Genomic DNA, 24,800 nt, shown 5'->3' on the forward strand with positions numbered 1-24,800 from the left:
GTCTTCGCCGCATTCCTGACACCTCTTTAATTGGTTATCGGCCCAGGGGTCTGGTTAAGCTGAGATCGTGTCTATAAAGGCCGGGCCGGGACTGTTTTGTCCATCCAGGATGTCAAGAGACTGTCTCTGGGTGAAGTCCCTGGGAACAGAGGGTTGGGTTTGAAGAAGGCTTCTGTTCTGGTCCTCGGCAAACCAGTCCTGCCACTTTCAGGTTTCAGGGTGACAGCTGCCTCCTCATCCCTTCCACCTGCCATAAAATCGGATCTCTGGCCAGGCAGCAGAGCGGAGCGCTCGCTGGGCCTGTTACAATGGCATTGAGCACCGCAAGTTGATTTTATGATGAGATTGTCTGTTGCAAACAGTTTGGACTTAAGTCCCAGGCATTCTGCAGACCAACAAATGGGTTTCATCTGAAGCCTGTTAGTTCCACCATCCGGGAAAGTTGAAAGGACACTCCCAGGCTGTTAGTTGCCAGCATTCTGGATGGAGGGAGGTTCTGTTGCATAAGCCGGCGACGTGGAGGACGCCTTGGAAGCGTTCTGCAGCCGGTTCTTATAGATTTCTGGAAGTTGATGGTGTCTTTTGAATTCTCGGCTTTATTGGATCCCTAAAAAAGAGCTGACCCGACTTGATTAATTCGCCCTTCCCACTTCTTACAGATGGGCTGAGTTGTGGTCGACTTCAGTTCTTGGAACAGGGCAGCCAACTGGGGTTCCACCGACTGCATTGAGCCTGCAGATATTTTGTTTGGCCCATACAGTATTTAAAAAAATATTTGGATTAGATGCCAACATTTAAAAACCAGGAGATTGCACATAAAAATACAGATTTCCGGCTTCCCTTGGAAAATCTGAGGATCTGACTGCCCCGGGCCTCACATTCTGCCTGGTGGTTCCCTGGACTCAGCAGGAAGTGGACCCTGGGTAGAGACCCCTCCATCAAACAGAGCATGTGCTTTTGCTTGTCCACAGCCCCCACCGCTCGCTCCCTGTGGTCTCCTGAAGGTAGATGGGGTGTCCGCTACATACCGTCCCACCATGCTGTTCAGTCTGTGCTTGGCCGACCTCACTCAGTCAAGGTTTCTATCTGGACCTGTTAGACTTTTGAATCTGTGACTTCTGTTCTAGAAGTGCTGCTCACATCCAAAGCTGCCTAGCCCAGCACCTGGTGCCCATGTGGGCTTTGTAGGGGTTACTCTTCTTACTTCCCCTGCTTTGTGGCTAGGGGTAAGATTAAAAAAACCCACCTTATTATGAAATTTTTTTTTTTTTTAAAGATTTATTTATTTATTTATACAAGCACTGGGTACAGTCAGAAGCGCGGGAGGGTGAGAGAATTCACCAGAGCCAGAGCGGGGAGCAGAGCAGGCAGAAGGACCGAAGGACACTGCTGAGGGGAGCAGCGGGCGGCAGGAGAGGTCTGCGCGCCATGTGGGACCCTCACCTGGTGGCCGGGGATCGAACTGGCGCTGCAGAGGCTGCGGGCAGCTTTGCAACCCAGCGCTCAACCACTGCGCCACCGGGGAGGCCCTTATGAAATATTTTGAATGCATACAGATACAGAGCAGCCCAAGGTCCTGAGTAGCCCCCGCTCAGCCTCAACCCTCAACTCATAGCTGGTCTGGTTTCATCTACACCGCCATCACCTCCCACCTCCATGGCCCTGGACATCATACCCCAGACATCAAAACTGTATCATTTCATGTGTTGATACTCAGCGTGTACTTCTAAATGGTTTCTGTAATTACTCGTAATGCCATTAGCATGAAACTTAATGAAAATTCCTTAATGCCATGAATTTTTTAGGATTTCAGTTTCCATTTGTGTCCTGCATATTATGAACTTTCTTCTTCTTTTTGGTTATTTTATAATTCTTTTGAATCAGGATTCAGACCAGGCCCATACATTGCAAGTAGATGCCTTGGTTTCTAAGTCTGTTTTAATATAGAGGCTCCTCTCTCCCTCCAGAGATTAGATAGTTGGAGCCTTTGTGATTCATCTTCCTCATCATCTTGCAGTTTATTTGTTGATAAAACCAGGTCATTTATCTTGTAAAATTTCTCCAGTCTGGCCTGTGCTAACTGTGTCCCATGGGGCAGCTTGGCATGATCCTTTGCATTTCCGGTAAATTGGTCGTCGATTCTGGAGGCTGAATCGGTTCAGATTCAGTTGTTTTTGGCAAGACAGCTTCCGAGGTGGTGGCAAATCCTTCTGTCAGGAAGCACCCAATGTCCGGTTGCCCCCCCTTTGGTGGTGTTAGCAGCCATTGATGGTCAGTGCCCAGCTCCACTAACTCAGTGGTGCACTAAAGGCAAAATGGTGATATTCTATTCTAATTCCGACGTCTTTTCTCTTCTGTTAGCTGGAAAACTTCTATAAAGAGAAACTTTCCTTTATCAACAATGGTAGAATTCATATAGGAAATGCAGAATGAATGCTTAATTCTTTCCCTTTATTCATCAGTTTTTAAAATAATGGGTCGGTTCATTAAAATCCACCAATGGTGATCAATTAGGGTTTTTTGAAGGGGGTACCATTATGAACTCATAAATCCAAGAATAATTGATGTTTAAGATTTTAGCGGGTTCTTTTTGTCTGTGTAATTAGATGAATCTAAATAATATGACTTCCTCTCCTTTCTTTATCTGGCTTAGCAATGAGCTCAGACATTCTGAGGCCTCAGGGAAAGAACCGATCTGTAGCCTGTGGGTTATAGCCCCAATGACACAGGCCAAGGGGAATCATAAAATTGCTCCTGAGTGTCGGCAGGTTGAGCCACTCCTCACAGCATCCAGGAGCCTTTAAGTGTGAATTCAGAGTAGAGTCTGCAGGCAAGGGAGAGTGTGTGTGTGTTATAGCGCAGCCCCGATATTGAACGGGTTGCCTGGCTGTGGGTCCTCACCCGCGCGCTTAAAAGGGACTTATGAATACTCCACTACAGGCACACACAAAAGGTTCATAAAAGGTTTATTTACAAGGGAAAAGGAAAGAAGGAAAATGGACAACTCAGGGAAAAAATAGGGAAATAAAGTCATTCATGCGTCCTACCCGATCCGCCGACCTGGAAACCCAAAGGCACTCCCAGAGCTGGCCGGACGCTGCGAGCTGGTGGAGAGCCAAAAATGGGGGACCCCCCCCAAAGCCCACGTGTCTGTCTTTATACTCACTTGGCTGCTTAACCCCACCCTCAGGTCCCAGCCACCTTCCCTTGGGTGGGGATGGGATGTGGAGTTCCCAGTGTCTTTGGCTTTGGCCTGGGGTGGGGGTGGGGTCCACAAAGCCTGTATGGGATTAGCTTTAGGACAGCCTTTTCCCCCTAACATCTGGACTAGGATGTACAGGGCTGCTGTAACCCAGACCCACAGTATCTTCATCTTGTAACAGCACAGGCATACGCAGCTCGGGTATGCTGGCTCCATGGGGCCAGAACTAGGCTTTTTCTGTCTTAATGCTTCACCATTCATAGAGTGGTACCCTCACCTGCACTGAGATAGCCCCTGGAAGGGAGGATAGGATGGGAGACGGGGTGTGATCCTTCCCTTTAAGAGTATAGCCTGAGATCACATAGCTCCCTTATCTGATGCCTCATGGGCCATGTCTTCTCATGTGACTGTGCCGAACTGCTGAGGAGGCTGGGAAGTGTAGTTTTCATATTTATATTATCCACCCAGGTGCAGATCTAAAACCTACTACAGCGGAAGGCAGAGAGAATGGATTTGGGTCTTGGCACCGTAAGCACAACCATAATTGCCGGAAGCCAGCTCGAAAATCTGAAAAAGGGTGGATATTTCATATTGTTTAATATGCTTGGTTGTTTCTTCATCTGTTCCACACACATTTATGAATGTGCCAAGTGTAATTTTTAGGGTCTGGGGTCACAGTTTCTTGTTCATCAAACACATTATTTCAGGAGAACCACATCGGAGCATTATGTAGGTTTCAAGTATTCATCGTTGAGGCAGGTTTTCCTACATGTATTAAAAAAAATTGTTTCAGGGGCTGGGGCAGATGGTCCTAGAAATGACCGTGGAGGCCAGTATGAAGTGGGGATTTACTTCCCGTGCCCCCTCATGCTTGCCTGGCCCTGGGTTGTGCGGGGGAGGGTGCCTGGCAGTGCAGGCACCTTCCTGCCCCTGGACCTTTGCACACCCCACTGCCTCCCCAGGGATGCCATCCCTCCTCCCTGTGCCTTTTGACATCCGACCGTGTTCAGGGCCCTGTCTTCTCTCTGTCCCCCCAGCCCCACCCCCAGCTGCCATTTGCCTCAGACACCTTCTGGGAGTTTCTCTGTAGGATGTTGCCCCCATGGAAGGGCAAGGATCTGGGCATTAGGGACCAGGTCTGACTTGCCTGTCCCCTTGAGTAGACCCTTGGCAGCATATGCTCTTGCTCCCGCTGCCTGCATGTGAGAGCCTCACCGGGTATTTGTGGAACTGGAAGAACAGCCAAGGCTGCAAGGGAGTCAGGTGCTGCCTGGGTTTGAAGGATCTAGTACTGATGATCATAAAAGAACAGCAATGTGCTCACAGCATGAAGGGCAGATAACACGGGGAAAGTGCTCCGCATGTCCTCACACTCCCAAGGCTGCTGGAGTCACTCATCTTGTCTTAGAACAGCCCCACCCCAGGAGGTGAGTACAATCATCACCCCATTTTATAGATGAGGAAACAGTAACACAGACAGTCTCAGGACCTGGCCCAGGGCCACACAGCCAGCTAGTAAGTTTGTAAATGTTCTTTATCTATGTGGGGTTTTTTTTTTTTTTTTTTTTTTTGCTTTAATAAAAGATGCCACACAATTCTCGGGGAGCTCAGGAGTGCACATAAGCTTCTGCTAACAAAGTTTGATGGCATAAAGAACCTGGGGAGATAGTCTGCACCCTTAGAATCAGGCCTTGGTCCTGACATCAGAACTAGGGCTGTGAGCTCCTCAAAAGGCCCGGAAAAAAAGACTGAGAGACACAGGACATGATAAATGTTTAATGAGATACCCATAGGAGTAAGGTGTCAGCCTTTAGCTTGATAGCAGTGTTTCGATTCTGTTTATTGTGGGCAGTGGGGGCATTTGAGTTGTTTTATGTGTGATCGGGCCTGGAGTTTCCAGAACAAAACGCTCTGGGGGCCTTCAGTGTCCTGCTGGGACTTTGTGTAGCCACACCCAAGGAGAGACACCCCCATCTTGGCACAGGGGCCTCCAGCTGGTCCCTGAGCTCCCTCTCAACACCATGCTCTCCAGGCCTCAGACTGTCCAGTCTTGACAGAAGCAGAGACCAAAGCCCAGGCCAGGTCAGGCCTTCAAGAATGCGCTGGCCCCAGGCCTGCCAGAAAGTCAATTTCTCGCTTCCCGCCAGCAGGGCTGCCAGACCCTGCCGGCCAGAGGCTGTTGTGACAGCAAAATCAAGTCCCATGGAAACAACTGGCGAGCCCAGGGCCAGGCCGCCTGGGGAGCGGGGCTGCCCCTTGCCGTGGAGCCGGGACTGGGTCTCTGACATCTCTCCTCCATCCCTGTGTAACCTGCCGTGCTTGGCAGGCTGGCTGTGGACCCCAGAGCACTCCTTTGTAAAGGGAGACCCATGAGCTCGCTCCCCCTTCTGGTGCCCCGGGATCAGCCTGAGGGCCAGACACACCCCATTCCAGCTGCTGTGGGCCAGCTCCCTCTCCCCTCGCAGTGTCCCCATGGGCCTGGCTGTCCCCATGGGCCCGGCTGGCACAGCGTGGGGAGGCCGGCACACCCGGGAGTGGGCGCTGAGCTGGTCCTGCCATCCTTGGTAAACCGCCCATGGTTTGTGCCCCAGCCAGGCCGGGGCTCTCCCCAGGTGGCCTGGCCACCAGGGCCTCCCTCCCTCGAGTTCCAGGCATTTCTGGGGCAGAAAACAGAAACCAGCCCCGCATTTTCCAGGTTGCCAGGCCTCGGAGAGCTTCATGCCTGGGTCCTGGGCCTGGAACGCCCTTCTCAGGCCCACCTGGCCCCTTTGGGAGGGGAAGTACCCACACTGGTTCCTGGTCTGTCCTCATAAGGGAGCAGGTTCCGGAAAGCAGGTTTGCCCCATTGGCAGAGGCTCCCACTGCAGTCAGCTCTGGGTCCCTCCCCCACCCAGCCCCCCAGCAATTTGCTGCCAGAGGTGTCTGGGGACCACTCCAAGACGGCCTGTTGGTCCCTGACTCTGGCCTACGTCCTCCCCCAAAGTCTCCTAAGTTCAAAGTCGGGGGTCTCACAGCCCTGGGACTCTGGGGAGCACTGAGCCCTGGGGGTCCTTCTGTGGGACCGTGGGCCCTGGCTTGCCAGGGCAGGGAGGTCAGGCTCTGTTTAAAGGAAGGTGCTGGAGGAAAGTAAAGGGTGAGATTCGCCGCCTTCTGCAGGTGCTTCAAATTTCAGAGTCTCGTTCAGGCCGGGGGGCTCTTCACGGGAGAAGCTTGGACAGCTATTTCCTGCTAAGGTCGGAACCTCTCCTTTCTGCTGTGGGGAGCCTGGTGCCCTCGCCCCAGTTTCCTGCACTGGGTGCCAAGCGCCACACTTGCTGATGCGCCTGTGTGCCAGACGCAGAGCACGGCAGAGTGTTGGTTGAGTGACGTGCACTGCGGTATGTGATGTGGCCATGTGCTCTGTGTGTGCGTGTGCGTGTGCACGAGTGTGCAGAGTCCAGGAGCCAGAGGAGCAGGAGGGATAGGTTAGCCCAATTGGGTCCTCTCTGGACATCAGGGATGGACTCTGGTCACTTCGGGCCTCACTGAGAGGCCTGGCGTCTCTGCCGTTAGACCTGTGTTTCTCGGCAAGGAGGGAATGTCTGGCGAAGGGTGGCTGTGCCCTGGCACCTCTGGGTGTCCCTGCTGCTCCCCAAGACTTGTTTTTCTCAAATGCAAAATGGGGTTCATGCTGACCATTCCTAGCTCCTGGTCCTCGAGACCCGCAGGGGCTCACTTGGGTACGCAGCTCAGGGCCCAGCACAGGGCACGAGCTCCGTGCAGGCCAGCCAGCGTCACCTGGGACAGCCAAGTAAGTTGGCAGGTGTTGTCGGGGTGAGTGTGGGGGTCCCTACCCCCCAGTCAAAGAGGGTTATTAATACAGCACAGACAGGCATTTCAGATGTGAGAGGCGCTTGGACAGGAGGACACAAACAGGGCGAGGAGGCTGGCCAGGTGGTGAGGGAAGGCTCAGGAGGTGAGGCTCGCCTGCCTCCAGTGTGCACCCCAGTCCCCAAGGGCGACCCCCCTGCTGCTGCTTACCAGGTAGCTGAGGTGTGGGTGGCCCCGGGGTATCTGTCTCCTGTCTCCCTCCTCCGTTCAGTCTCTCAGGCCTCTCCCCGGCACCTGCACCCCCCTCCTCTCTTTTCCCTCACCCCCTCTTGCTCCTCCCCTTTCTGCTCCCTGGTCCCCCCCTTTTCTTCCCTTCTTCCTCTTTCTTTCTCCCTTTTAAAAAATATCAAAGTGCTTCCATTAAATATACTCAAGATATAAAAAATAACAATACAAACAATGACCACATACCCGCCGCCGAGTTTAAAGACCATGACGTTGCCTGAGTTCTTTGACAGATTTCTTATCTGCAAACCTTTCAGTTCTAAGAGGATTCGAAAAGAATTTTCCTGGGTGCCATGATCACCCCTAGAAATGAAGAATTCTTTAATACCATCAAACTCGGTGTTGGCATTTTCCGTGGCCGCCTAGAGCCCGCTTCTCGGTGCCCCAGTCCGCGTGAGTGTGGCTCCCCGCCTCTCGCCCCAGCCCCAGGGTGTTTCTCCAGCTCCTCTCTGGGACTGTGATGGAAGGAGTTGGTGGTTTGCACAATGTGGGTTTGACTGGTGGTGCCCACGTTGCCAGTTAGGGTGCTGCCACACCCTCAGTGCACCCTGTGATTGGCGGTGGGATGAGGGCTTGGAGGGGATGGGTGGCCAGGCTGCCCAGCTCCTCCGTCAGGAGGCACATGGGGCTGGCTGTCTTCTCTGCATGTGCCCCGTGGGTCAAGCCTGCAGTGTTGAAGGAGTTCTCTGCACTCCCACCAGAGGGTCACCGCTGTCCCGGCCTGCATTCTGGTCACATCCGTCTCTGGAGTTGTACCGCTTGTCGATTCACTGAACAACCCTTAGGGTTTTGCAGGCTGGTGAAAGCCACATAAACTGAATCATTCAGAAAGCCCTTTTCTGCCACCTGTTCTTCCTTCAACATTTTGTTACTGAGATGCATTTGTTGCCTTTGTGATGACTGGGAAGCTCGCCTTTTTCCCTGCAGTGCAATATTCCACCACACAGCTTATTTGTCTGCTCTGCTGGTGCTGGGCATGGAGTGGCTTCCAGGCTTTCCGCCCTTGGTTGTGCAGACAGTGCTTTTCAGAATGTTCTTTCTCATGTTGCATGCACCCCGAGGAGTTTCTGTCAGGGAGTGGCTCTGTCACTGGGTGGACACTAGCACACAATACCAAATTGTCTTCTGAGGTGGTTGTACCAGTTGACACTCCCGTCCGCAGTGTGGAAGTGATTGCCTCACCCTCCGTCCTCCCTGCAGTTGATACTGGAGGACTTTAAAATGGTTTGGAGCAGCTCGTGTGAGTGAAATGATAGTGTCATTTGAGGAGCATTCCGAAACTGTCAACTCACTTAAATTTATTTTCTAAAAGGTTTGGGCCTCTTCTGTAGCTAGGGATGGTGCTGCCTAAAATGTGTCATCGTACTGGCAGTGGGGTGTCACTTGGGAGCTTGTTAGAAATGCAAAATCTCGGGCAACACCCGAGACCTGCTGAATCAGAAGAGCCGGGGTGGGGCCCAGCAGGCTGACTTTTACAAGCCCTCCAGGCTGCTCGAGGCTCCTCCAGGCTCCAGGGCTGGCGGGGGAAGACTCCTCCACCCTGACGTCATGAAGAGCTTCTCCTGTTTGGCCTCCAAGCACATTGCAGTCCTACCTTTGACGCTTAAGTTTGCCGTTCACCTGGAATTGATTTTAGCTCCCAGCGTGAGGTAAGGGTCTAGTTTCATTGCTTTTCATAGGGAGGCCTGGTTGGCCCAGACCGCCTTCTGCAAAGGCCGTCCTTTTCCCAACAGGCCGTCACCCACCATCAGTGCTGTAAATGCCGTCTCCCCATAAGCCCGTCCCCAGCTCTCAGCTTTGTTCACGCATCATTCCTTACCCTGGTCTGGCCTCGGCCGGCGGCACGCTCCTAGCTGGCCTGACTTCCGGCAGCTCCAGTGAGCAGATCGCCGCTGTCTCCTTCCATGGAAGTGTTGCGTCCACGCTCGGCTCTTTTTGTGTCATGGTCCACAGATGGCGTTGAATCTTTACACTGATGCTGGATCACTGCATCTCTGGTTCCAATAGGGACATGTGGACATTGGGCCGTACTGGCCAGAGGGACATCACGGGAAGGCTTGGGGGCCCGCAGGTCCGCAAACAGGCAGCTGGAGCCTGGAGGGGCGGTGAGCTTCCGCCTCCTGTTCCACAGGGAACACTGCCAGCAGGAGAAACGTTGGCGCCGCCAGTGGTACCTGGGGAGCCGCCATCTCTCTGACCCCCCAGGTCTTGGCTGTATTTTAAGGCTCACCGGCACCACCTCAACATTTAGACATGGAGTTGGACTTGGCATCGTGGTCTCAAGGAGGCCACCCCACCCTTTGCTTCTTAAATCTCACCCCCCAGGGGCCTGGGGTAGACAACAGAATGCTGCCTACTATCTGCTCTCCCCACACTACAGGCGCGATCTCTGCTGCGTGACCCTGCTAAGGGCTAGGGCTTCCCAAGGACACGTCTTCGGTTCGGAACTGCCTTCAAAGAAGCAGGTTCTGGCTGCCAGGAGGATGATTCTGTATCAGGAGGTTTCATCTACTGGTAATAGAATAGCAGCAAAAAGAGACTTAGCTACAATCAGGCTTTTATTTTGAACATCACAGAGGGCTGGGGTGTGTTGGGGGGTTACAGGCTTAATACAGCTGTTCAGTGATGCATCTAAGGCCCAGGAGCCCCCCCACTGCCAGCCTCCCCCAGTGGACACCCAGTGACCTCCGTGGTTCTAAGCGTCACCTCCTGTGGCTCTGACATCCACAGCAGGAAAGCGGGCTCTCCTCATGCCTTTTTCCCAGCACCTTTGCCCCGGCTCACTTCCCCTGAGGTCTCGTTAGTCAGAGCTGCCTGCCCGGGCGCAGAGAGCCTTGGGAAGCCGGCCGTGGGCACGTGTGGCCTCTGTCCTGGGTTCTATCAGGGAGGACAGGACTTTGGGGAGCCAACAGTAGTGGCTGCTATGGTCGCCCCCCCCCCCATTCTCCCTCACCACCACCCAAGCCCCTCTCCCCACTTCCTGCACACATCCCAGCTCCTTGCCTCTTTCCCTGCCCCTCCCTATCTGGTCCTGCCCACTCTTCTCACTCTGTTGCCTGAAGCCCCAGGAACCAGACTGGCCAGGAAGCTGGGTGAGGTGAGGGTTGGGGGGGCACTCACAGGGATAAGGCCCACCCATTGGTGTTGCTAACAGCAGGTGGCCCCGGCCAAAGACCTTCTCCCTAGAGGCACAGCTCCTGGAGACCTCAATGGGAAGATTCTGGTTAAATCCAGTTAGTTGGGGGTGTGCGTTTCTTTCATTCACTCCACCATCCCTCCATAAAACTTTTGCCAAGTGTTTACTACGTGCTGGGCTCTGTCCTAAGGATGCAACAGTGAATGAGAGACGAGGTCCCTGTACTCACAGGGTAGCCTGAGCCATGCTACCCCATCCTAGAAAAACAGGATCTATCGCTATGGCAACCACATGCAACTTAAATGCTGTGTCCAGACTCTGGAGTCTGCCTTACTCCATCTGGGCAGGTGCAGGTGACAGCGCCGGGCTGCAGAGAAGGTGCCGCTGCAGGTTGCTGCAAGCACCCGTATGTGTTGGCGAGGTGAACTTGGTCACCTGCCTCCTTTCCAAGTGGCATCCCGATCGTGGCCTAGAGGGGCAGTGCTCTGCCTCCCGCCCTCCACACAGCTCACCAGGTTCCCCCCCCCCCCCCCCCGTGTGGCCAGGTTGCATGTATGTGGATTTGGAGTTGACGCCTGAAGTCTAGTGACGGAGGTGGGGCAATGGGAAGAGGCTGGGATTAGGACCCCAGGAAGCTGGGTTTTGGGGACGGGGCCTGTCTCGAGCTGCTTGACCAGAATAGCCTGAGGGTGGACACCGCCTTGGGGCTTGGCGCCTTTTTGATACCAGCTGCACTGCCTCAGCATCCCCTCTACCCCCTGCCAGGTCTGCCAGCGGCACACTCTCTTCCCAGTAAGCACCCAGGCTTCCGACTTGAAACCAGGGCTCAGAAGTGCCCTGTTTACTCATCCCGAGAGCTGGGGACAGGGTGGGACTTGGCGTGGCATTTTTCCTGTAAGCTCCACAGTCTTGCTGGTAAAGTGTCTTGGTGGCTGTCAGTGCCGGCTTCCGGGGGCCTCTAGTTTGCAGGGTGTCACCAGCCTCGTACAGCCAACATTGTGTAGCAGGAGGGGGCCCCTCAGCAGGATGTGGAGATGCACCTCTGAGCCTGCTGACCTCAGACCCACCCACTCTGAAGATGCAGAAATAGCTTCCAAGGTGAAAGTGCTTTGGTGAGCGAGGGTGGCCGGGTCGTGAACCAGTTCAGTCTGGGAGGCGAGCTTCTGGCGGGGGCCTGAGTGTCCTTTGATGACAGGGCAGCGTGGTCACACGTGCTTATTCCCATGCCACAGATGAGGAAACTGAGGCTCCGGGAGTTCAACAGCTGGCTGGTGTTCCCTCAGCGAGTGTGTGCCAGCCGCAGCCAGAGCCCCTCTGTGTGCTGGCTCAGGATCCTGAAGTCCCCTTACAAGTCATTAGGGACCATCATTCACCCCTTTTACTGGGAGGTCCCGGACTTGCAGGCTGGGATTTGGCCCCAAGCAGTCTGGCTACTGACGTGTTTCCTGGTCTGGAGTATGAACCCCTCAACCCCTGCTCAGCCCGTCTCAAGGGGGCTGTGGCCCCCACCACAGAGACCTAACCCCCACCAGAAACACAGGCTGCAGCTGTGACATCCAAGGAGGATGAGGGCCTAAGCAGCCCAGGTGCTGTCACCTGTACCTGGAAGTCCCCTGCGCGGAGGTGCGGCCTTAGCAGAGAAGTCTGCTGTGTTCGGTCCCAGCCAGGGCCTGCGGGGCAGGGGGGAGTCACTAACTGGGCTTGCTTCTCCGCAGATGCCGCCTGCCCTGGGGCATACGTGGGGCCCGAGAGAGCTGGGTGCTCTGGCCGGACCTCGCTTACAGGCCTGTCTTAGCCATCTCGGGCGCTATCATAGAAGCCCACAGATTGGGGCCTTCAACAAGAGATGTGCATTTTCTCACAGTGCTGGAGGCTGGAAATTTGAGATTGGGGTGCCAGAATGCTGGGGTTCTGGCAAGGGCCTTTGCAATTGCCTTCTCCTTGCTGTGCCAGAGAGAGAGCGCGGGCACGCGCTTCCCGTCCTTACAAAGGCACTGATCCCGTGGTGGGGATCAGGACCTCATTTATACCCAATTGCCCCCCGAGCTCCTAATAGCCTCCTAACAGCCTCCCATTGGGGGTTAGGGCTTCAGCTTACAAATTTTGGGGATACGCTGCAGATCGCAGGCTGGTTTGTGGGTTTGGATCACTGTTGCTTGCATGGCAATTGGGTGGAGGAACAAGTGCTGTTTTGTTTCCTTCTGCTTTTTTCCAAAAGAAAAAAAGGGGGGGCAGCAGCCTGTTTTGCAGCACTTGCTTTGTGGCGGAGGCTGCTCAGCAGAGGTGTGGGGCTGGAGCTGTGATGAAAGGACAGCAGGACAAGGAAGCCAGGCGCGCTGCAGCAGCTCCCTGGCTGCGGTCGCTGCCTTCGAAGCTGCGGTTGCGTGAGAGGAAGGTGCAGCTCAGCTGCATGTAATGAGAAGAGATTCTGCTGAATTAGGGGAAAGCACGGCCAGGAGGGATAAGTTCAGCTCCAGGCTGAGTTTACACACTTGCCCAGTCCCTCCTCGTGGAGCGGCTTCGCTTGGGGAAGACACTGGTGGTTTCTCCATGGATAAAAAGCTGAGGGAGAAGGGCGTGGAGAGGCAAGTGCGTCCTGCATGGGTTGGGAAGGACCCTGGTCTGTCTTTGTAGAGGAAAGTGTCTGACCCTTCAGCTCCACGACCTGCACAGTCTTCCCCTCCTAGCCCGCCCACCTCTGCGTGCTCAGAAGCCTGGAAGTGGGTCGTATAATGTCAGGATGACAGGTTCTCGGGTTTTCATCTGTGGGCCCCTGGAAGTCCCCTACTGATTATCTGTATTCACCACTGAGGCACGTCCAGTCCGCATCCTGAGCCATTACCCGGCCCCCAAGACATGGAGATGCCTGGGGTTGTAAAAATGCAACATCCCTGCACAGGGCTTCAGCTGAGCCCGTGAGACCTCAGGGTGGGGCGGCCACTCTCGGCCAGAGCCCCACTTCCTGCCATCAGGGGGTCTGTCAGGCCACCTAGGTAGCTTGGGGATGGCTCCAACTCAGCCTTCCTCCTGGCTGTTCCCTCCATCTTGCTAGAATTTTCTTTTAAAGGTCTAGGGGAAGGTGTAGGGAAGCAGAACTGAGTCCTCGGCCGTTGCAGAGGACCGTTTTGGATAGGTCTTGTCTCCTTCCACAGCCTGTTCTGCCTTGGGGGACTGTACTGTAGAGCTAAGGGGCACATGCCAGCGAGCCGGCTCTTCCGCTCCCTGGTCATCCCGGCAGCCTTGGTGAGGAGGTGCTCTCAACCCCAGTTGTGGCTGAGGAGTGAGAGAGCCCTTACGGGGCGGGGCGGCAGAGGGCTTCGGCCTGAGCGCTTCTGCTGTGAGTCCAGCAGGAAAGCCTGGCCTGGGACGGTGCCCACTGAGCCGGCCCACATCTCACCTCTGCCCAGGCTGTCACTCCATGTCTCTCTGCCTCAGTCCCTTGACCTGAGAAATGGGCATGACCCCTGCAAGCCCCCGAGACAGCTGTGAGGATGAAATGAGGAGGTGGCATGAGTGGGGAGTCTGGGCCTTGTCTGTCTTCCAGCAAGAGACAGAGTGAAACTTCATGACTAAACAGGAAGCTGAACCTCAAAAGGCCACAGATTCTCTGGTGCGGGGAGGGGAGGGGAGGCAGAGCAGGGCCTGACCTCCTAGGCACCGGCCTGCCCAGCCTGCTGGAATGCGCCAGCGAGCACCCTGTGCCGGCCAGTGATGGGAAGAGCCTGGCGCCTGCAGTTCCAAGGGCATGACCTGGGCCCTTGCCTGGCATCTGCTACCTTGTAGGCACTGCTCACCTGGGCACATCTGGACGAAGTGCACACACCTGTGCCGTCCAGCACCGCGGCTCCTGTTACTCCAGGAGCAACGACTGAGCCAAATGTTCTACTTCAAGTTCCCCCAGGAGCCGGGTGCCCGCTCAGGGGACCTGGAGCAGAGACTGAGGCAGGGGTGGTCGAGAGCGTCTGTTTCCTGATACATGTTGAGGGGAGATCCAGGAGCATTTGCATGTGGAGGGATGTGGCTTTGACCACGAGTGGCCTGAACAACCGCAAGAGGGGAGCGCGTGTTTCCTATAATGTGAACAAGTGGAGCAAGGTTATTTTTCAGGGGGTCATGGCAGGAAGATGTAGAAGCCTGACTTTCACCATGTGAAGGTTGAGATCCCAACTAGAGCTTCTAGCCTGAGCTTCTGGGACAGGGTCCTCTGGCCGGAGGTGGGGACAGAGGTAGGATTGTGTGACCCCGAGCGAGTCCTGTGCCGAGGCCTCTGCTCTGGCAACAAGCCAGTGTGGGGCAGAGGAGGGCAGCACAAGCCGGTCCCCCCCCACCAGGCTGCTGCCTTCCTGCCGGGCACCTTCAGGAGGTCTGAGGTGCGGGGTTGGGGCTGGCAAGGAGGAGAAGCGAGGCGGTAATCTTATCCTGGGCTGCAGCAGCTTGTAATCACCCCCATCCGGCCCACCCCCCAGAGCCCGGCTTGCAGTCCCGCCTGGCGCTGCGGATCTGCTGAACAGCTCACAGCCCAACTGCGCGGCCTCCGAGGGGATTCAGGGAGCGTGTGCCTTTTCTGGAAAGAACATCCTGGTTTGCCTAACGCCGCTAATAAAGTTAGAGTGCTCCCTGTAGAAATTAACTCCAGAAAATATTTCTCAACCAGGCACTCAAAATGGTTGCCCAGAGGGGCTCAAGAGAACAAGCGTTTGAAAGCCACAGGCCTTCCACAGCTGCAGAGGGGGGCTATTTGGAATGGCAGAGAAGACGGGGGTAGAACAGATGGCTCACGTGGCCTTTTTAAATGCCTTCAGGTGCTCTGATTGGGCGGGGGCTATAAAAATGGCTAGGTTTTTTTTTTTTTTTTCATTGTCAACCAAAATAACAGGAAGAAAATGTGCAGCCTTGTGAATTTGCATGCCCGCTGAGGTTACATCTCTGAGAAGGAAGCAGGGGTCAGGTTCAGTCCCCAGGAAGGCCTGGAGGGGTGCTGAGTGGGTCCTCGGTGTCTGCTTTCAGGTGTCTACCTCCTGCAGCTCCTCTTGGTCACCGGCCTCGCCCCGAAACGCCACGTGTCTGGCTTAGAAAGAACAAAGCCGTGACCTTGCCGCAGAGCCCTGACCTCCAGGGGGCCGCTTCTCTGCACAGTCCCTCCTCTCGGTGACGAGAACCTGGTGTGGGGACAATCCTGGCACAAATGTTCCATGATAGGGAATTCAGGCTTACGCGGCAGCCAGTGGGTTGAGGCCGTGCCGAGGGGCCCAGGTTAAGACTCTAAGTGGATGTTAGCACGAGCTGCGAGCATAATAGAGGGCGAAGGTGATTTTTTTTTTCTTCTCAAAAATGGTTTTGCAAATCTTTTTCAGAGCTGATAGACACACACCTTAGCTGGATACAAAACATATTATGAAACAGAATGACTGTGATCTTTGATCCGAGAAATCAAAGTGAAAGGTAATTGATATCTTCTGCCTCTCCTTTTGTTTTCCAGCTGTGTGTTTCCCTGAGTTTTGTTTTTTGTTTTTTTTTTTTTAAGAAAAAGAACTTTCCACCCTCAAGGCCCTCTCTCCTCACTTTCCAATCCAGCCTCACAGACTCAGGTCCTGCTCTTCAGGGCTGAACCCTGTCCTGTCTGAAGGGGACACCCCGAGCTCGTGAGTGTGTGAGGCTGGAGCTCAAGGCTGGGCGGGAGGCGGGGGGCTGAGATCCGGGACTTGCATGCTCGCTCAGGGGCCTCACCCTGGGCCAGGACTGTCTCGCATGAAAAAAACGCAGCAATGTCATGTTTCAGTGTTTGAAAGTTCTGTTTCTGCCCTCTTTGATTCTGTATACTCTGCTCTGCGTATGCAGTCAAGGCAGGCTCTGGTCGGTGGTGGGGCATTCCGTGCTGGGTGGGGGTGAGGGCGAGAGCAGGCAGATGAGGAGCCTGAGGAGCTATGCTAGAAGAACTGGAGTTTACCAAGTATCCCGTCTAGGTTTCTAGCTCAGACCCCAGGGCTTTCTTGGCCACTCGCTCTGGAAGGTTCCCTGCTCCTGGCTAATCTCAGGACTGAGCCTCAGTTTTCCAACTGAGTTGAGTGGAGCCCCTGGGCCAGCTTCAAGCAGACCATTGCCATGGACTGTGGACTCTGGGTCTGCACGGAGAGCGGGCGGCTCCCAGACAGTACAAGTGCAGGCCTCAGAATCCGTGTGGGGGAGTGAGGACTTGGTTTTGCTTTTCTGAGCTGCTTGATGCAACTGCTGGTTTTCAGTCCCCTGCATGTTCTGATTTGAATCAGCACTCACTAGCCATCAGCCAGCATCAGCGTGGGGCGGGGGTTCATGCCTCCCGATGTGTCCCCAGCTCCCTGGGCTGTGCTTTTGAATGCCCCCTTTGTCAGTGAAAGTGGAGGCATTACCTCAGAGGCCAGACCCACAGTCCTCAGCAGCAGCATGCTGATGGCTGCTCTGGAACCCAGTACAAAGAACCATCTGATGCCATGCCCCTTGCACACAGAGCTGACACCCCAGAGCCACGTTTCTCAGGGGGTTGTGCCTGCTGAGCTATAACCACTTTCCAGTGTTACCATGGACCCTTAGTTAGGAGGCAAGGTTAGTCTGGCACATTCTCCAACAGTGACTATCGAATACCAACTCTCAAAAGGCAGTAACACCAGCAAACATTTGCTGGGGGCCCAGCAGGTGCCATGCTCCCTCCTGCGGCCTCTGCATCGAGGAATCAGGATGACAAAATGTAGCTGAAATATCTGGTGCTGAGAAATGATCAAAGGGCCTTTTTAATGTGCCTCTTCCCTCCCTGATGTTGGAACTTGGCAGTGCTTCTGACCTTGCAGGGGCCTGGGAACTTGGGCGAGCTGGCACGGGACCCCAGCAGCGTCCAGCTCTGATGTGGTGGCCTCAGAGCTTTACCATCCTCACTCCCAGACCCCACCCACAGCTCTGGGCTACAGGCCTACCAAGGATTTTTTTGTCCTTTTCTTTGAGCCCCTCAAGCCTGGCCAGACCCCTCTGGAAAGCGTTTCCTCTAATGTTCTCAAGTGCCCCCAGAGGGCACAGGGAGGGCTGGGAGAAGATGAGAGGCTGGAAGTTACTTGACAAGTAAAACGCAGAGCTTTATTCTCAAGAGGTCAAGTCATTTCAGTTTTGAGGCCCCAGGCCAAGGGCCACTTTGCTCCTTAGCCCACATGCTCCTGGGCAGGCAGGCTCAGGAAGTTCATTCCTGGCTTTCCAGGTAGCTTCCCCGCGAGCATCTGGGACAAAAAGCAGTGTGCTGCCTGCCCCCCCCAGCCCCCCGGTCTATCGTCTCCACAGCGCAGGTCCTAGGAGTGAATGCGGCGAGGGGCTGGGACAGGAGAAGTGCAGTGGGTGGGCTTTGTGGTGTTGGCGCTCAGGTTCTGATTTGGCCCAGGAAACACAGCCTCCCCGATTCCCACCCAAGCCGGGGGCGTGTCTCTCGGGCGGTGGCCTTTGTGGCTGGCCCCGGGCGAGGCTGGCGTTGGGCACGCACGTGGTCTAACCAGATCTGAGAAAACATGCTTGAGGTTTGGGAGAGAAGCAGGATGGGGCCTATCCCCTCCTTCCTGCTGCCTCTTTCTCAGGGGATTAAGTTCCAAAGCTCACAGTTAAGGGGGAAAAGCATAGATGCACCCCCACCCCCAGATGCCCCTAAGTCCATGCTTGTTCTGCTGCAGCTCTTCAAGCTGATGCTGGGCAGCTCCAAGCCCAGCAGGGTCCGTGTGCGGGTGTCTGCTTTCCGTGAACCAGAAAATCCCTAGGGCAGAGCAGCATGCTAGGAGAAATCACTGTCAGTGCTCAGTCAAGGCAGAGTTGTGGGAGGCACTGCACCCCCAGATTGCCACCCTCCAAAAATAGGCAAAGAAAACACGCTGTTTTCCTTCCTTTGCATTGGGACATACCCTGGGTTGACAAACTACATCTCAGGCCAAATCCAGCTCCAGCCTGTTTTGTGAGGGAGGTTTGTGGGGGATGCAGCTCAGCTCCTTTTACTCCCATATTGTCCACGGCTGCTTTCAGACGAAAACAGCAGAGCCGAGGCTCGAGGAGGGGCCATAGAGGCCCCGAAGCTGAGAATACTTTAATCTAGCACTTTACAGAACAAGTTGGTTGCCCCTGCTATATATTTTTTATGTCTGCAGCTTTCTTTATTAGAATCGTTATAATTTTCTTACTGACTTGTAACACCTTTATATACATGAATGACCCTTTGTTACGTGTATGTATTTATACACACACATCTATACCCTGAAAATGTACCCTAGATTTCTTCTTGGAGCTTTACAGAGAAAAATGCATAATTTTTATATACTCACCTCCGTCCAGCTCCTTTCTGGTTTCAGCATTAGGTGTCAGGCTGAGAAATCCCCGAGGCTCTAGACACCACGTCAGTGTTTTCGTCCCGCGCCTCTCGCTGGGGTGATGAGAGGTTAGGCCTGCACACCGCTGGCCTCAGCTCTCCTCTGAGAAAGTGATGCTTGCTGACCACTAACCACTCAGCCCTCGGCCCTCCCCACTCTCAGCAGCAGCTGCTTTGTCCTTCCTGACTCACACGTAGATGCTGAGGGTTCCGGGCCCCAGAAGAAACCTGATGACACTGAACTTCACAGCACAGTCTCTGCCCGCTGCACAGCCCTGTGGGCTCCTAACACGGGCCTGGGTTCCAGCCCTGACCCCACACCCCGCCATGCACGTGACTGCTTGTCTCTCTCTCCCCTCTAACACCAGGGTGAGCGTATCACCAGGTCTGGTGTGAGAGGTGACTTCGTGCCTTGTGCAGTGACTGGCACATAGGAAACTCCGAATATGTGACCAGCTTGCATTCTTTTGTGGAGAACTGGTGCCAGGCAAATAACAGACCAGCCACCCATTTGTCCATAGGGTGGCAATTGGTGTCCCTACCCCCCAGTGACTTAGGCTGACAGTGTGGGGTCCTCACAGCAGGGTAAGATACATGCAGTAGGCACTGGCAGTGAGTGTGGGGCTACAGGACACTCAAAAGATGTGTGGAGGATGCAGTACCTGCTTCTGGAGCAAGCGAGGGCCCCAAGGCAGGAATGGATGAAGGCCTCCAGGAAAAGGTGGTGTGGGGCCAGGGCTGTTTGCAGACCTGCGTGTGGCCCAATTTGGGAAGAGCTTGGGCGGAGGTCCGGGAGCTGGCATGGCAGCGCTGCTCGGGACAGTCGAGTGACATGCTGACTCCATAATACAGGATAGCGGGTCAGAGCTGGGGACAAATCCCAGGGCCTGCCTGTGACCTGAGCTTCTTACTCCCTTGAGCTTGTTGTCTACTTTGCTGATACACATGCCTGAGTAATCCTTTGTGCAAGACACTGTTTAGGAGCTCAGAATATGGGGACAGGGACATAAACAAAGCAATATAGTGAATTGCCAGGAACTGATCAGTGGAGATAAGAGGGCCCAGCACAACTGCAGGTGGGGGCAGAGGGGTGGCCACTGCAGATCCTGCCCAGGCAGGCTTCCTAGAGGAGGTGTTTGAGCAAGTGTGACAGAAGAGTGAGGAAGACAGTGTTAGAAGAGGCAGGGACACCAGCGAGGGCAGAGGCTAAGAGGCACGAGTTGACAGGGGCGAGTGCAGAATGGAAGCCGGGGTGGTTGAGAGTAGAGAGGGCCCGACAGGGATGAGATCGTGGGGTTTCGGATGGAGGATGGGTCTGGAGCAATGGTGCTGGCTGAGGGAGCATGAGGGAGCATGCTGGCTGAGTGGGAAGACCTCCTCAGGGAGTGGGTCCGTGGTGGGCATCATAGAGTGAGTAAAGGGCCGTGGGACCCCTGTCCTTCCCCCACCACCCAAACCCTCAGGTCTGCGAAGGTGGGGCCTCCTCAGGACAGAGACTTGAGTCTGGGTGAACTGGCCTGCCAGAGACCTCCCTTTGAGGCCCAGTTTTCAGACTGATGTGGCTGCTGACCAAGATGCTCCTCCAGAACTTTCTCATTCACAGCTAGGGAGTGAGCTCGGAGCTTCCTCTCCTCGGAGAGGGTCCCTGCCACCCCTTCTCTGTCCACCTCCCCAGTGGCAGGCAGGTCTGGGTGCTCAGCTCCTGGGTTTTCCAGAGGCAACTCCTCCTTCCTGCCTGAAAGCAGTTTTCAGGACCCAGGACCATTTTTACCGCCCCCCCCAAGGGAGGGAGAAGCTGCTTGGCCAGCTCCGGGCCCCCGCCCGTGTTCTGAAGTGGGAACAACTGCTTTGTGAGGGCCGCTGTGCCCACCTCGCTGCCCACCGGCTATTTTTAGAAAGCCAAGGCTGCAGGAAGTTTCCACTGAGGATCAACTCCTCTGGTTTCCTAGGTTGAGAAAACAGGAAGCCCTTTGGGATCCGGGCTTTGAAAAGCTTCCCTGACCCCACCTCCCCAGGCCTGCTTTCACTACTGCTGCTGCTCTCAGAAGGGCCGGGCTGGCCCCTGGGAGTAGCTGGCAACTGTGGACAGTGACCGCCCTGTGCTGGGTATGCGAGTCCATCTTCAGAGCTGCTCCTGACGCACCGGTCCCTGCTGGGAGCCGCCAGCTATTCCAACAGCCGCTTCTCACACGTCCCCGCACGCCCCCAGCCCGCACCCGCCGCCCCAGGCACTGGGGTCGCTTCTCACTTGCATTATCTCCGCCTGGTTCCTCAAGAACCCGGGAAGATAACATCTTTACACACAGAAAAGATGGGGAAACAGGCATGGAGCCACCCTCGACCCAGGCCAGGGTGGGGCTCTAACCCTGGCCCTCTGGCTCCTGAGCCTGCACTCGGAGCACCCCGGCCAGGCTTTCAGCACGCAGATCCCACCGGCTTCTCACACGCAGTGAAACCAAGCAGCGTCCCACACAGAGGTGCGGGCATCACTGGCCATGGCCGCACATGCCCCAGAACCCTGCAGAATAGGCATCGTACTGGGGGGCTCCTGTGAACCCCGATGCCTGACATCCACACAAGCCCTGAAAGGTCACATGTAGGAGAAAACTGACAGAGGAGAAAACTGAGGCACAGAGTTAAACCTGCTAACCCAGCTCCACAGCAGTCTGTGTCTGCTCCCCTCTTCAAGTGGGGGTCACAGACTCACCCAGGCGGGGTGTTTCCAGGAAAAAGCTCCTGACTCAGGAGGCCAGCTTGAGCAGGGACAGACCTTGGGTGTCATCGCCCTCCCTGCTCATCTTCCACCTCAGCTCTAGGCTGAGAGGAAGACAGAAAAGGAGGAGGAGGGAAAAGTCAGTGTCAGAACTAGGGGAAGGGAGACTGAGCTACCTTTGCTGGGACCCCTGCTTCTCCTCCTCCACCCCGGGACCACCCAGCTTCAAGACCAGGTGGCCCTCACCCTGGGTCTGGGCTGACTCCAGGGCCACTTCTTCCCGAGAATCGAGGGAAGCCGCTTTGCAGGAGCCACTGATCTCAGGCCTCATTGTCCCAAGCTTGGTGTCTCCTGCAGAGGCTCCTCTTCATCTCAGGACATGCTGGCCCTGTGTCTGGGAATCCCACAGTCCTGGGGGGCAGGCACCTGAACTTTCCAGAGCACCTCTAAGGACAAGCCCCACTTTGAAAACTTACAATTTAATCCTTCCTGGGAGACCAGGGGGCGCGTTGCTGTGCCATCCCATTTACCGGGATGGCCAGTCTTGGCGGCCACGTGGGGTGGCTCTTTCCAGGGGGCTGCTTTGCTTTTTAAAATGAGATCATTTTTATTGAGGGCCCACTGGTTCACAGCACGGTGTGTGAGCTGGCGGTATGGGTCACACCTCTCAGGTGGATGGTACCCCCCATGCCCACCCCCAGTCACCTACCACGGTCCACCAGGGAGGACCCTTCTTTACAGAACTGGCAGTTTTGTGGGTCAGGAAGTGTGTTTTATCAGATGTAGTCGTGTAGGTATTGACTGGCTTTTGTCATGGGAGTGTGGCTCACAATCAAAAGACCAACATTATTACATGAGAATAGTAGACGGAGACAACATGGACCGACGTTTCTGCCACTATGGTTTTTTAAAAGTTACTACTTGGGTAAATTATGGCCTGGAAATCACCACCCATGGCGGCATTTCTTATGTTAAAAATTGTCAAATGTGTTTGTAAAACAATAGCCCAATTGTGAGGTTCTAGAAAATCAATGTGATCTGGCTTTGGCCTTCTCTCTCTCACACGCCTCTACTCTCTCTCTTTTGTAGTAAATGAAATTATCAGGAAGGAATTTTCAGGACCTCCCGCCAGAAATCAGACGTAGACGCCGCCCTTAACAAGACACCTTCTGTAGCTGACCCCGCGGAGCCTTCTCCTCGTTCCCTTTACTGCCCGTCTCCTGGCCGGAGTCCACCCGCGGGACCGTGTCCTGGCAGAACTGACCCCACTAAGGAGCTCACGCCTCTCTCTAAACACCAGGGAGAACTCTGCCTCTGGGTTTTTGTTTTAAACCCCAAAGAGCATCTCAGTTGCCTCTGACCGTGTCCCATCCAAACCCCAAGTGCCTGCTGACCAAAACCGCCTCAGCCCCCGGCAGCACACTGGACCAGGCCGCGCTGCGTGACCAGAGATGAGGGCCCCAGACGGGAGGGGCCCCAATTGGTGGCACTGTCATTAAACCCCGGCGCTCGCCTTCATTTCTCCAGGTCACAGACACAGCTCCTGCACCTTTTGAAGGGAGTTCTCCCTCGCAGCAACCAAAGCCACGTGGCCCTGGAGTCCAGACTGAAGCAACTCGAGCCCTCTCTGGGGAGACCGAAGCCGGATGGCCACTTGGGCAGTGCCTGGTCCTGGCGCAGCTGGGCCACACAGCTAAAGCTTTGACTTTTCTCATCCTGAAACCCAAACTGTCTGGTCTCGACAGGACCTCCTGGTAAAACGTCACGGCGCTAAGTAACCATGTGTGGACATATGTGACTTTTTTCAGCTTCCAAAAGCTGGCCGCATGGGGTGGCGCCTTCTCAGCTGTGCTGTTTACCCTGCAGTGTGTGGGGCCACTGCATTGAGGTGGTCACCCCGGCCGCACCTGCACAACCTTAACCTTTCTAACAACCAGAGTGCTTTCCCATACAGTAGTTAAGAGGAATCTCTAGCATGTGCATTGACTTGAGAGGAATGACAGAAGAGCTAAAGCAGCAACAAAGCAGCAGGTATTTTTGCTGAAATGAAGCAACTGGCAGGCCGAAGTGTTTCTCCAAGTGGGTTTCCCCTCCATGGAACAACAGGGCTGAATTCCCTCCCTGGCCTGCACCCAGAGCAGGATACTGGCGCTCAGGACCTGCGGCCCAAGCCTGTTGTTAGTTTATCTAAACCTACTGGAGGCCTCCCTCGGCCCTAAAGACCAGCTGCTTTTGCTGCCTCGTCACCACAGAAGCGGAGCCACCCGGCACACCCCGTAGTCGCAGTGGGTTCTGCTTGGACCACTCTTGAGTTTCTCCACTGAACACCCCGAGAGTCCTCGCTGTCTTTCTCTATGGGTGCAGCTCCTGCTGCCAAGTGAATCCCTCAGTGTTCTTGGCAGGTGTGTTTTTATCCCACAGAGGTGTCTGTTTGCATTCTCTGTGGACACCCTGGGGCAAGCCCAGGGCCATCCGATCCCTTCCCCAGGGACCACCAGCAGAGCACAGTGTTCCCAGAGCTGCACACAGAGCGACTTCCCAATCCGATCTGTTAGACGAAGGCCTGCTGGCCCCTGTCACCCGGGCAGCCTGTGGCCACAGCCTGGAGACCGTTGCCCGCCTGCAGGGGAACCCCCGTCTGCTGCAGCTCTCCCACCTAACACTGTTCAGGGTGCAAGGTTCTGGAAGGCACCATCCTTCCGAATTAATAAAAAGCTCCTTATACAAAACTTTACCCAAAGAATTTTCCCGCCAGCAAGACTGACTTCACCAGGGCGGAATTAAAGTGTTGGTGAGTGATTTGTTCTCACTTGCCCTGGCGAGGGGCCAGTTGTTGCACATGAGGGAATTGGCCTTTCCTCGGTTATCTGAATGTCTTACTAACTAAGTGCCTTCCTGCTATTGTAGCAAAGTCGCTCAGCCTCCCTGTGCACGGGCGAAAAAGGGCTAATGTGTTTTCCATCAATCTTCTAAGCGTGTGAGTAGAAAGGGGCTCCCGGAAGCCCCAGCTCCTGTGTGTGCGTAAGTGTGTAACACACGCAGATCTAAACTCCTCCTTCTAAGACTTCCTCGCTAGAGCGCACAGGAAGCACCTTCAGAAACAGCGTGACTGAGAAGCAAAGGGAAGGAGACAGGGCATTCGCTTTGAGACATAAGCAAGAGAAAGGGTGTAGGAACCAGTGCTGCCCAGAAAGTCTCGTCAGTTCCACGTGCCAGGAACAAGCTGCGCCCAGAGTAATTGCTCATGAAGTCTTTGCAGTATGGGAAGAGGCGATCAGATCCTCGCAGAGGA

General features: G+C 55.0%; 1 protein-coding gene across 5 annotated transcripts in view; it reads left to right on the plus strand.

Annotated features, from left to right (window-relative positions):
- NFATC2 (nuclear factor of activated T cells 2) overlaps window positions 1-22,653 on the plus strand; it is a gene marked incomplete at both ends in the record, with an annotated part of 125,160 nt that extends 102,507 nt beyond the window's left edge. For 3 of the 5 annotated variants that reach the window (XM_084247641.1, XM_084247638.1, XM_084247639.1), the window contains one exon: window positions 22,598-22,653. In XM_084247641.1, coding sequence (XP_084103767.1) covers window positions 22,598-22,653 — 56 coding nt within the window. Of the gene's footprint in view, window positions 1-15,787; window positions 15,832-22,597 lie in introns of those variants that run through there. The other 2 variants (XM_084247642.1, XM_084247640.1) reach the window with 1 other exon arrangement.
- Window positions 22,654-24,800: the final 2,147 nt, after the last annotated feature.

This window comes from Talpa europaea (assembly GCF_964194135.1).
Source record: "Talpa europaea genome assembly, chromosome: 11".
In the NCBI taxonomy this organism is placed as follows: Eukaryota; Metazoa; Chordata; class Mammalia; order Eulipotyphla; family Talpidae; genus Talpa; species Talpa europaea.